Consider the following 13,605-nt stretch of genomic DNA (forward strand, 5'->3'; position numbering starts at 1 on the left):
AATATATATATATTATATAATATATATATATATTATATATATATATATTATGCACCAGTTCGGACGACAAACTGTTGGTAAATAAACCTAAGATAACGCCAAGTCGTGCTTCTCATTTTTCTAAATGCGCTTGGCTCATTGAAATCAGTTCATATATGATATATATATATATATATATATATATTATATTATATAGCAAGGTTTCGACTTTGTGCTGCTGCGCTGTTTTCCTTGCGCGCCTTGTCGGGGTGGTTCAGAGCGTGTATTCGTTCCTCGAGCGCGACCAGTTGTGCGGCAATTCTGCGGTATTCGCGGGCTTCCTTTCACCCCGGAAAAACCATTATGTAACTATTGATCGAACAACAGAAGCTGTATCCGGGAGTTTTTCATGTTGCTCTACAATTTCTCATTGACACTTTAAATTAGGACAGTACTTCTCGATTAGATAATTAATTACGATTATCTCTAAATAAATCTCAGTAACGAAAAAAATTACTGGCGGCTACTCCACTGTACGGGAACAACACGCACTAGTTTGCTTCGCGTAACGACGTTCCTCTTTTTTAAATCGTGCTGCGTATTTAAAAAAGAGGACGAATAACGAAAGAATATATTTTGTGGACAACAAATATTGCTGTTCCATATAATCTCGATCCTTGCACGCAACCCTTTAGTGCGGGTTCGGCTGTAATGCCGACTGTTGAATGGCGCAACCATATAAAAGACACTTTTGTGGCGAAGCAACGACAAGATACGTACGTCTTTTTCGTTTCAGAGCAAAACTAATTGACTATTTTCAAGAAGGTTTTACACGAGTCAAAATGCAGCAAAAGAAACACGGATTGCCAAGTCCGGCCTGCTCGGCGCACCGACACGAAGCTTCAGCTCTCATTTTTCTCGGAGGCGTCAGGGATCTGCAACTTCTACACCCTGCAAGTGGCAATCAGTGCGTCTCTTCAAAACATGTGGAATACATGTACGGTATGATGTTGCGGATCTGCATGGCGGAGCGCCGGCGTGGACCGGGAAAGGGCTAACACCGTGGACCGGGGTAGGTACCGTAACCGGAGTCTCTGATTATGCATATACAGTGTAAACAAAACGCGCAGTTGCCGCATATTATTCACAACAACCGTGAGGCAGAACAAGAAGAAGATGTGTGGAAAACACGCGTTCAATCGCTGTGGTTGAGCTCGCTACAATTTGAAGCATCGAAAAAAATGAAATAAAATGAGCGCGTTATATTCATGTCCTGAAACCAAATTATAACGCGAGGGTGCGTTATTAGGGCAGCAAATTCCGTAAAAACAGCTTCCATTATATTCTTTGAAATACGGTATTTGTTAACGTAGCAGAAGTAGCATAGCCTCCGAAAACAGAGGTGGCAACTCTTGCATCTTTCCCTTCTTCCTTCCTACCACAGGTCTCGGAAGTGTCGAGTACGTACTTACTTTCTCCACCGAGATAGAGAGTTTCTTTCTATCGAGATAGAAAGAAAGTGATTGTGGAGAGGAATCGGCGCTATCTGAAACGCGCGAAATATTGACAAGCAAGCGAGCGGCCGCTGTGAGCGCCCACTTGCACTATCTGGAAAGAGAGAAAGTGATTGTGTGGAGGAAGAGGTGCTATTGGTTGGCGCTGAGCCGTGCTCCCTCAAGGGCTGCAGAAGATAGCGCCAACCTTTCCCTTTCCCAACGAACCACTTAGTTGTAGGTGCTATTGGCGTTACTTTTTTCGCGCGCGAAACCGCGCAACATCAACAAGCGAACCACCTTCAGCGTACTGCGCTCAGATTCTGTTCAACTTCGCGCAGGACGCCCTTTCAGAGTGCGAGAACGTTTATAAGTACATTTCTCTTTTTGTGAGCCGGAGGTTATGCAACCACGGCTCTGCGTACTGCGTTACGCTCCTACAACGGTAAGTTACATGCAGCGGGTGTCCCCGCGTTCTTTATCTTATATGATCTGAATAACCAGTAAACTCACTTGATCGGTTGTTGTTTAGCTTAATTATTGCGAAACACGGATTTTACTGAGCGTCCCCTGAAATAAGAGCTTGATATATTTTGGCCGTATTTTCTTGTGATAAGTTTGGGCCCCATTTCGCCCCATGTCTAACTGTGAGCGATCATGATCGATTGAAGGGTCGTATTTGACGCCAAGTGTCCCAGATGCGGCGCTAGACCACCGCAGACTTTCCTTATCAAACTCCTGCCTTTTTCACATGCCACAGGGAATATTTTGGCAAAATGTTTTTGCACAAAATGTTTTTTTCGGTTCCGTGATGCCCTCTAAAATTTCGCTTGCTTATGTAAAAATGTGCGTCATAGAAAAAAATATGATTTCAGAATTACCTTCTTGCCTAGTCCTGCGAAAATAAACTAGCGCATCTATAGAAGTTCTGCTTTGACATGTGATTATGAGAATTAAAAAAAAGGATTCTGTGTTCCACGTCGAAAGCTCGCTTCTATTTCGTGTTTGAAGTGATGACCGCTGAAATTAAATGTGTACGAGTTCATTATTGGTAATTTGTTAATTAGCAACTAATTACCACGTATCCTCTGTGTGTGGTCGGCGCCGCTGCCAGCATGTCTCCGAAGGAACCAGCTTTTTTTTCAAAATACCAATTTTGACATATTACTTAAAGTCCTCGTAGAAACACCCGGTATCATCATCATTAGCAGCAGCCTATATTTATGTCCACTGCAGGACGAAGGCTTCTCCCTGCGATCTCCAATTAGCCCTGTCTTGCGCTAGCGTATTCTAACTTGCACCTGCAAATTTCCTCACTTCATCACCCCACCTGGTTTCTGCCGACGTCGACTGCGCTTCCCTTCTCTTGGTATCCATTCTGTAACCCTAATGGTCCACCGGTTATCCATCCTACGCATTACATGGCCTGCCCAGCTCCATTTCTTCCCCCTAATGTCAACTAGAATATCGGCTATCCCCGTTTGTTCTCTGATCCACACCGTTCTTTTCCTGTCTCTTAACGTTAGTCCTAAGATTTTTCGTTCCATCACTCTTTGTGTGGTTCTTAAGTTGTTCTTGATCTTCTTCGTTAACCTCCAAGTTTCTGCCCCATATGTTAGCACAGGTAGAATGCAATGATTGTACACTTTTCTTTTCAGCGACAGTGGTAAACTCCCTGTCAGGATTTGGTACTGTCTGCCGTATGCAGTCCAACCCAATTTTTTTCTTCTGTAAATTTCCTTCGCATGATCACGGTCCCCTGTGAGTTATTGACCTAGATAAACGTACTCCTTTACAGACTCTAGAGGCTCACCGGCGATCCTGAATTCTTGTTCCCTTACCAGGCTATTGAAAATTTTCTTTGTCTTCTGCATATTTATCTTCAACCCAATTATTACACTTTCTGAATTAAGGTCCTCAATCATTTGTTGTAATTCGTCTCCATTGTCTGAATAGGACAATGTCATCTGCAAGCCGAAGGTTGCTGAGATATTCGCCGTTGATCCTCACTCCTAAGCCTTCCCAGTCTAAGAGCTTGAATACTTCTTCTAAGCATGCAGTGAATAAATAGCATTGGAGAGATTTTGTCTCCTTGCCTGACCCCTTTCTTGATAGGAAACTTTCTACTTTTCTTGTGGAGAACCAAGAGAGCTGTGGAATCCTTGTAGATATTTGCCAATATATTCACGTATGCCTCCTGTACTCTTTGGTTACGCAATGCCTCTATGACTGCTGGTATATATTCTGAATCAAGTGCCTTTTCATAATCTATGAAAGCCATATAGAGAGGTTGCTTGTACTCCGCAGATTTCTCGATTACCTGATTGATGACATGGATATGATCCATCGTAGAATATCCCTTCCTGAAGCCAGCCTGCTCTCTTGGTTGGCTGAAGTCAAGTGTTGCCCTGATTCAGTTAGAAATTATCTTGGTGAATATTTTATACAACACTAAAAGCAAGCTAATGGGTCGTAAGTTCGAATCCTACTCCAGTCCACTACATTTTCAGGCATGGAGTGGTGCCTGACACCGACAAGAAACACCTGGTATACAGGGTGTTAATTTTTAAGTTGTACGGAATTTTTAGAAATTGCTGTGGCAGGTAGCATAATTCTTATCATTTAGCTGGGTTATTCGATGCGGCAGACATTAGTAGCACGGAAAATCGAAACACATATATTCAACTAATTAACTTCTTAGTTAATTGGTTTACGACACATATTGATATTTCCGAATTGTAGCCGGTGTGCTTGTCAGGCGTATCCACTTGGAATGAATTTCCAGAATGCCACAAGTTTGGAGATATGCGCCATCAAACTCACCGTAAAAATGCATTGTTGTACCACTTACTTTTTTACCATAAAGCTGTTTATACATTGAAGCACAAAAGTAACATGAACGCTCATGTATTTCATCTCACAATTTGGGAAATATCTCGAAATATCTTTCCAGCTTGCATTCACAAGCAACGTTTTTAGTGAATTGCAAACCAACTTTCGGATAACAAAAGTTCCAGACACAGAACAATCGTTAAATTAAAATGAAAGAAAAAATGCCGACGTGGAATTGAACTTATACAATTATCACAATACATTACGGAATACGTAATGGCGCAACCAATAAACAGCACTAGTTTTTTTACATATGTTATTTATAACAATCAATGTAATGGTGTACATACAGGAACTACATTTACAAAATTATGATCAAGAGATGGTCATAAACAATGACAGGATAACGAGCAGTAAACCCAAAGAAAACGTCATACAAGGCAACACCTTCCATCTCCACGAGAACTTGAAAGAAGTTCGCCACCTAATCAAAAGTGTATGTCGATTCAGCGGGCATTCATTTTGATTGTAGTTGTCCTTTAGCTGCATAATCATATGAGATAAATGTACTCTTGAGATAGCTATTCTTTCTGCATTTCGGTCTTGCATACGAGTTTTTCATAGCCTATACCAATAATTAAGCTGGCAGCACTGGCCTTGACTGCATGTTGCCTAATGCAGGCCTACTTCTTAACCTGCATTAGGCAACGCTCGGTCAGTGCCAACAGTGCTATGTTATTGGCATAATCTGCTTTCTTGGAGTAACAGTGTAGCGATGGTTATAGCTATGGCAGAGTGTACTGCATTCTAGTTCAGTGTAGTTACGGTAATGATGGCCATGCCCTTTCTTTTGTGAAAAATTTATACCCATTGTGCCACTGAGCATTTGAATAAAAAGAAGTATGACTTACAGCCAATCATAAAAAGGTCTTGTGATGTTCAGGGAGAGACCGAGTCTTCTAAAAAAATTAACATGAAAGATTTCCTTCGCTTTTGAGGATATGTAACAAGCAGTGGAACAAAGACATTTTTAAATTATGATAATAAACACATCTAAGCAAAGCCTCTCTAGATACACAGGCAGACCTTTCCAGGCTCTTTAGAGAGATTATTCATACAATTTTTGTTGATCACACTTTTACTTAAGCGAGCAATATTTCAGATCATGAGGGAGAAAAACTTCTTTTGTCAAAAATGTTGCAATGTTGCAATCAGGAAAGTGTGCAATGGTCAAGCTGCCAAGCCTGGGACACTTGGCGTGGAATGACCCAGAAAACGAAAAAAAAATAGAACAATAACCATAGATGTATCTTAACCTTCATGTATGACACAGATTTGGAAGCCCACTCAAGCATGAATACAAAGTGGCAGCTCTGTTCAATGATATGTATACCCATAGTTCATCCCTTCATTGTGAGAGACATCCGTCAGGTGCTATATATGGCATGCCAGCATGTCAGCGAGGTTGTCTCCGATAATTTTCCGCTCAGCTAGAGATACACGGTATGGGCGGCGCCACACGATTGATGTGTCGCCTGTCAGAATGCGATGCTCTGCAGCGGTTGCTTGGCCTAAGGTCGACGAATAGGCGTAAAAAGAATTGGCGTGTTTTTTTCAACAAATCAAGCAGCTGTTGCATCTGCGCAGGAGTCAAGTCAGAGCTGATTACTGCTGTCAGGGCGGTGGCCAAAGAAGGGTCCTCAGAAGAGACTGGTGTAAGTGGCAAGACGCATACAATATAAGCAAAAATCGGTTGATGAAGTCGTGCCAGTGGTTCAAAAAACATCGGTAGTTTCAAGGGAGATTTTTAACTTCACAAAAAGCTACACGGTTCTCACCCATTGATCAAACAAAAATATAAAGACATTTTACTTAAGTTATACATTATGATTATGCTTATTATTATTATCAAATATTTTTTGGGGTCATAGTATTGCTCATCCAGTGATTCCACTGGGTCTAATTGGAACCCATTACCTCCTATTGAAAGATCCCATTGAACTCAATGGTTTTGTTTTGCCTGGGTAGGGTGCTATCAAGCACACAAGTACTTCAAAAACTTAATTTGCTGAAACCATATTGTCCTCCTTGCATCAGGCATTCCGTCACACGCTATGTCCTTTCCCAACTGCTGGATGAAACCAGCATACAAGTATTAAGATAACTGTATTTCGTAACGCGTAAAGCATGAGCTCTTTATTGTTGTATTTATTAAATACAACTGATAACTTGCTGTCATTGCAAAATGCTTAACATTGTAAATGGCGATATTCAGGTGCCACTGGAGCTTTCGTGTTCTGTCTCGTTCTTATAGTTATGTATTACTACACTCTTTTTCAATAATGTACTTTGCTATTCCAGATGGACTCGACGAACGCATATGCTTGTCCCCGGTGCCACCAAAGAACGTGTTCTTTAGCTACCCTTTTCCGGCACTTTTGCACATGGCATGGAGCAGCGAGTAACTGGCATTGCAATCTGGAAGGCTGCGTCAAGACTTACAGACTGTATAGCACCTTCCGAAAGCATGTCAGGCAACGCCACAACCATTTGTTCCTAACAAGTACCAGTGAGACCCCTGTCGAGCCAGTACATTTCAACAGTGCACATGGTGAAATGGAGGACTCCTTCAGTGTGTCCAGTGATGAAGAGCCTGAACAGGGACGTAGCAGCAATACTGCGGTGCTTGACACCAGTGATCAATGTGCAATGCATTTATCCTCTCTGCTGTTGAAGTGGCAAGAGGGAAGACAATTACCGGAAAGCACGACTAATGAAATTGCCAATGATTTCCTCCACTTCATTACAGAGTTCAAAGCGACATTTAATTCAGTGGAAATTACAAGGCTTGAGCATCTTGCGACGAAGTCTGGACGGGAGAACTATTGGAAAAGCGTATTTCCTTTTGTGTCTCCTAAAACCATGTATCTTTCAGATTCCCAAGATGAGTGCTTTGAATATGTTCCGATCCTAGAAACTATAAAAGCAGTTGCTGGGGTGTGCAAGCTTTTTGGAGAGTTCAAAGAATCATGTTCCACCCTCTTACAAGACATATCTGATGGCAGCTATTTCAAAGAGCACAGCATATTTAGAAATGCTAGCACCAAAAAATAATTGGCAATTCAGCTCTATTTTGATGACTTTGAAATCTTTAACCCCCTAGGAAGCAAACGTGGAAAGCATAAACTTCTGGCTGGGTACTTAACAATCTTCAATCTTCCACCACAATCGCAGTCAAAGCTAAATGATAAATACCTTGTAATGCTTGCAAGGACATTCCTTGTGACCAAATTCCCTCTTCATAAAATTCTTTAGCCACTTCTTAAAGATCTGCAGCAACTAGAAGCAAATGGCATTGAGCTTAACGGAGAAATTGTGAAAGGCTCACTTTTGTTTGTGAGCGGCGACAACCTCTCAAGCCACCAACTTGGTGGTTTCCGTGAATGTTTTTCATCTGGCCCTACCTGCCGGTAGTGCGTGGCAACCAGAAATAAAATTAATGACAAATGGCATGACGATGACTTTGTTATTAGAACAAAAATGCATGCTCGTCATATTCAACTCATAAAGCAAGATCCAACTCTCTCTAATACGTATGGTGTTACAGGTGAAAGCTGTCTAAGTGCTCTTGATTCTTTTGATGTGACTCAAGGCTTACCACCAGACGTTATGCATGACCTTTATGAAGGGGTCATCCCATTTGTCATGAAGCATGTCATCCAGCGCATTGTATCAAGTCAGCTTCTAACTCTAGACCAGCTGAATGAGCGGCTTGCCAAATGTCCTTTTCAAGGAGGGGACAAAAAGTCTAGACTGCCTCCCCTGTCATGTGCAGCAGTGTTTGGGAGAACAACCATCAAGGGTTCAGCTGCTGCAAAGCTCTGCTTTTTTCGTTTTTTCTCTCTGCTCGTCGGAGACAGTGTCCCACAAGAAAATCCTGCCTATCAAGTATACCTCGAACTCCGTGCGATAGTCAACATTGTTCTTGCACCACAGGTGTCTCGTGGTTCTGTTGCCTGTTTGAAGGTGCTTATTGAGGACTTCTACAGTGCATTTAAGGAAACTTTTGCAGATGTGAGCATTATCCCAAAGATGCACTATCTGATTCATTACCCCAGCCTTCTACTTTTGTACGGCCCTCTTTCTAAACTGTCCTGCATGCGTTTTGAAGCAAAGCATCAATTTTTTAAGTCACTCACTAGGAAAGTACGCAACTTCAAGAACATTTCTTCAACACTGAGTCGTCGACATCAAATGCAACTTATGTATGCCTTGACGCAACCTCAAGAATCACTGACTGTCATAGGGAGCAAGAGACTAGAGCCAGACTCATTACCTGACCTCTTGAAAGACAGACTTCAAGAACTCTGCCCGACTACAGCAGACGTGCACTGTGTGGATTCTGTTACTGTTTCTGGAAGGACGCTAAGTGTGGGTGCTGCCATACCTTTGCTTGTACCAGATGATGACCTTCCCGAGTTTGCTAAAGTGGCACTGATTGCAGTTTGTAACCTCAAGTTGTTTGTTTTTGCCACCATTCTTGACACAAAGTATTTTGATGAACATTTTCATGCTTTGTTGTAGAGAGCACAGCTCATAAGGTCATAATTGAAAATGTTCAGCACTGTGGGGAATTTTATGACCTGCGGTACATGTACAAACAGGGAGGCAATTACTATGTTAGCCCTCGTTATGCTTTCCTCGCAGATTGAGATGAGTAACATGCAGCAGAAAAGCTCCAAACTTCTACATTTCATGCTCATGTTCGGTTTTTCTGTAAGCATGTTTATTCATTCAATTAACTTTATTGAGTGCCCTGCGATTTGGTGGGGTGGGCCTGGACCCTGCCTAGGCACTCGCCAGGGGTTGTTGGCCCTTGTCGACTTCCTCGGTTTGTTGACCGGCCCAGAGTTGGTGCTGCAGGTCCGAGCTGAGCAACGCAGACTCCCAGCGTGCGCGCGGAGGTTGTCGCTGTTTGAAGCTGCACTACTGTGATTGTGTATTATACCCTTACATTCCCATAGGATATGCTCAAGGGTGGCTCTAGAGTCGCAATGTCTGCACTTGTCAACCGTGTATAAATCTGGGTGGTGCATGACAGCTCGACTTGGATAGGATCTGGTTTGTAACTGCCGCCATTCGACACTGTTTTCTGCTTAATTTTGGGTGAGGCGGCGGGAATGTGTGCCTCTGCAATCTGTGGTGTTGTGTAATTTCGTGAAATCTGGTCGTTCGATCTTCCCACTCCCACTCATCAGTAGTTGGTGAGGTGGGGCTAACTGAGGCTTGGGTGGGGCTAACTGAGCTCTTGAGCCGTGTGGTTCGCCGCCTCATTGCGACCATCTGGTAGTGTGTGAGCGGGTGTCAATATGAGATGGACACTTTTGTCGGGGTTATTACCTGATTTTAGCAGTGGTAGTGCCTTTGGGAAGACTGGACCGTTGGCAACGTTTCGTATCGCCGTCTGGGAATCACTGATGATTACGTCTGCTTGCGTTTGTGCTATGGCTAACGCGATAGCTATTTCCTCTGTGGTTTCTACGTGTGGCGTGTTCACTGTAGCGCTCGTCGTGCATTTTCCGTCGCTATTTATCACCACTGCTGTGTAGGCGCGCTTGTGTCTATCTAGCTGCCTCTACAAATGCGGTGTCCTTGCTGTTACCGAATTTCTGTATATCGCGTGCTCTGCTTTCCCGCCTACCCTGATAGTTGGTGGGATGCATATTCGTGTGTATTGGAGGGACAGTTATCATGCCTTTGATGTGTCTGGGTATATCTACTTTGATGCCATGTTGGCTATGATACCCTATACCCAGGTAATTCAATATTTGCCTACCTGTTTTAGTTTTAGACAGGCATTCACACTGTACTATGTGTTGTGCCTTGATTAGCTCATCCAGTGTATTGTGTAGACCTAGCTGCACTAGTCTATCATTGCTGGTGGTGATGGAGAGTCCGATTGCTTGCTTGTAAATTTGTCTGATTAAGCAGTCTAATTTGTATCTTTCTGATGAGTACCATCATAGGTACGATGCCATGTATACTATTCTGCTTAGTAAGAACGCTCGGACTAGTCTAAGCAGATTGCCTTTATTCATTCTACTATGTTTGGTGCTTATTCATTTGAGTAGCCGCATGATTTGAGATGTTATATTGTCTAATTTACATATGGTCTCTCCATTGTAGCAGTTACTATCAATGATGAGCCGCAATACTCTGATCTTGTCAACCTTGGGTATGGGTGTACCATCCGCCGTAGTTAGGTGAATTTCCGGATTCTTTCATTCCTCATAGTAGCGTTGTTTTCGACCACGTCGCGATGGTATATAAATGAGGAGCTCAGATTTTTCTGCCGAACAAGTCAGTCCGGTTCCTGCTAAGTATTGTTCAACTGCTTCTATTACACGTTGTGATGTGTTTTCAACCTGTCCATCGTAGCCATCGCTCACCCAGAGGGTGATATCGTCAGCGTAGATGGCATGATTGAGGCCATCGATTTCCTGTAGCTTTGATGGTAATCCGATCAGAGCCAGATTAAACAGCATTGTTGATATTACTGAACTGTGGGGTATACCTGCACTTCCTATTTGAAGTTCTTCGGAGTTTAGGTTTCTATCTTAATGTGTGCTTTTCTGTTAGTAAGGAGGTCTCGTATGTAAGTGCATACTCTCTGGTCTAGGCCTAGCTCATTTATTCTGTTTAATATTGTTCTGTGGGTAACACTGTCAAAAGTTTTCTCTAGGTCAAATCTTGGAATAGCTTTGGTGTTCCGACTTGTGCTATCTATAAGTTAATGCTTAAGTTGGAGCATTGCATCCTGTGTAGACAAATTTCTTTGGAAGCCAAACATTGTAGGGGGGAGAACGTCGTTGTCCTCGAGATAGTTGGTCATGTCTCGTTAGGACAACGTGCTCCATGAGTTTGCCCACACAGGACGTGAGTGAAATCGGTCTCGGGTTCTCCAACTGTAACCACTTGCCTGGTTTAGGTATTAGAAAAATCTGGGCCGTTTTCCATTGTTGTGGTATTGTACCGGATTGCCAGCATTCGTTTATATACCTGGTAAGTTGTTTTAGAGAGGCATCATCGAGATTTCGAATCGTCTTGTTTGTTATTCCGTCTAGTCCCAGCGCGGATGTAGTATTAAGCTTTCGTAGAGCTGCTCTCAATTCCGCTTCGCTAATATGTTCGTCTAATTGTCTGTTTTTGGTGCCTGTGTAATCTGGGTGAGGTGTTGGCTTAGCCCGAGATAAATACCTTGTGGCTATCTCATCGATAAAAGCTTTTTCAGTTTTGTCATATGCATGAAAGATTTTATTTATGTTTTGTCTGTACGTGGCTTTACTTTCCTCAGGATTCAAAAGGTGCCTGAGGAAGGTCCAGATTCTGGACAATCCTAACTGATTATCCATATTGGTGCATGTTCCTTCCCATTGTTGATTACAGAGATGTTGTGTGTATGCCTCTGTATCTCTGTTAAGCCGAGCTAGCCTGCGTCGGCGCGTCCTGTTGTGTTATATCTGAGCATGTTATTCAGTTTCTGAGAATGTTATTGCATTTTAATTTTGAGACTATAATTTAGTTAACTGTGTCATTTGTGAAAGATGTGTCATCACTACAGACCGGATGTTTAGGCACCTTAAGCAGGCAATTAACAGGTGGGAAATTTAATTTTCATGTGTCTCATTAGTAATTCCAATTTCTGTCATGGTGTAACGGAATGATAGCACAGATGCTGTGTTACACTGCTAGGTGCCAATGCTTAGTGTCATCCCGCTCTGGATATACAATTAGAACATAATACCTCTTACTATCGCATTACTGCCTTTATTTATGTTAGGTTCTTTTTCTTGTTTTGATTTAGGCAATATTTTTTGTTTTTTTCCTTGCAGCCACCATTCTTATATACGCTACAGATCACATGTAAAAACAGCAGAATAAACGGTGTATTAGATGTGGCTGTCCACTTGCCATGAGGATGCATTGCTTGCTGTCATTTTTTCCATTTTGAGTCTAAGGCTATTTGTGCATATCGTGTTTCTATGTCAGAGAGGGATCTTGAGGCACAGGCAACTGGAAGCCTATGACCTCCTGTCTCTTGTAAGAGGACTGCCCCAAGGCTGTACGATGATGCATCTGCAGACACAGTGAGATTACTGCGAGGGTAGTAGTTGGTGAGCACTGGTATCGTCGTCAATGTTTTTTTTGATGGCATTGAAGCTCTCTTCTAGTGGCGTATCCCAGCACCGTTAAGCATCAATGTGAAGTAGGTCATGTAATGTTTTTGTGAGCTGCGAGAGCCCTGGGAGAAATTTGGTCAGGTGATTAGCCAATCCCGATAAGGACCTAATTTCTGTTACATCTGTTCGCTCTGCTAGATGACGGGCTGCGTTGACCTTTCCGGCGTCAGCACTGATACCGTTTGCTGATACAAAATGTCTGAGGAATCTCACTGACTGCTGGTGTAGTACACACTTTGCTGCGTTTAAGGTGATGCTAAGAAGTACTGTGTCAAGTCGTGCGTCATGTTCTTCCTTCGTGCAGCCAAACACTATTATGTCGTTTTGCCGACATGCTTGGCTGTGCAGGCCATCTAGCGCTCTTAGCATTTCCCTCTTGAAAAATTCAGGTGCTTTGGAAAACTGCCAAGTGGCGTCAGGAAAGTGGTGTACCTCTGGGACTCGGGTGCCAGTGGAGCTTGCCAATAACCGGAACTTGTGTCGAGCTTGCTAAACATGTAGCTCCGGAGAGTTAGGCCAAGCATTTGTCGATGGTGGGCATTGAGACTCGTTCAAGCAAAATGTTCTTCAACCCCTCAAAGTCAATGCAGATTCGAAGCTTGCCTCCTATCGTTTTCGCCACTGCCATAGCTGAAAAACTTCTTTGTGGCCTCTTCAACCTTTCTGATGACACCCAGGCACTCTATTCTCTCTAACTCACGTTTGGCATAGGGCAACATGGGCAGAGGTACTCGCCTCGGGTACGTAATAGCACATAGGCTTGGCATCCAGGAGCAGCATTATTTTGTATTTTGTCTTGACTAGGCCCAGGCATGAAGTCAGGCATAGAATGTTGTATAGGTATCAGGTATAAAAAGTGGCATAGATTGTTGGCTGGGTCGCTGACCTAGCAGGTTGACTCTGTTACCTCTAGAACGCTTGGTAGGACATCTAAAGTACTTGATTGTGAGACATCCAAGAACTGCGCGATTCTGTTGGTTGATCACATAAATTTATTTTTGACAACCGGCCACTCCAGCACAGGCTCGCAATGAACAGTCAAATCGTTACTATTGTGGTGC

At 42.9% G+C, this 13,605-nt stretch overlaps 1 protein-coding gene across 1 annotated transcript; it reads left to right on the forward strand.

Moving 5' to 3' along the window:
* Window positions 1–7,973: 7,973 nt before the first annotated feature.
* On the forward strand, window positions 7,974–8,888 carry LOC119448023 (uncharacterized). Its single transcript, XM_037711530.1, has one exon. The coding sequence runs from the start codon at window positions 7,974–7,976 to the stop codon at window positions 8,886–8,888; it is 915 nt and encodes a 304-aa protein (XP_037567458.1).
* The last annotated feature ends 4,717 nt before the right edge of the window (window positions 8,889–13,605 follow it).

This window comes from Dermacentor silvarum, chromosome 1 (genome assembly GCF_013339745.2).
Source record: "Dermacentor silvarum isolate Dsil-2018 chromosome 1, BIME_Dsil_1.4, whole genome shotgun sequence".
Classification (NCBI taxonomy): Eukaryota; Metazoa; Arthropoda; class Arachnida; order Ixodida; family Ixodidae; genus Dermacentor; species Dermacentor silvarum.

What these genes read in the sequence shown, in the direction of transcription:
- LOC119448023 (XM_037711530.1), top strand. Translation starts at nt 7,974, where the DNA reads ATGCATGACCTTTATGAAGGGGTCATCCCATTTGTCATGAAGCATGTC.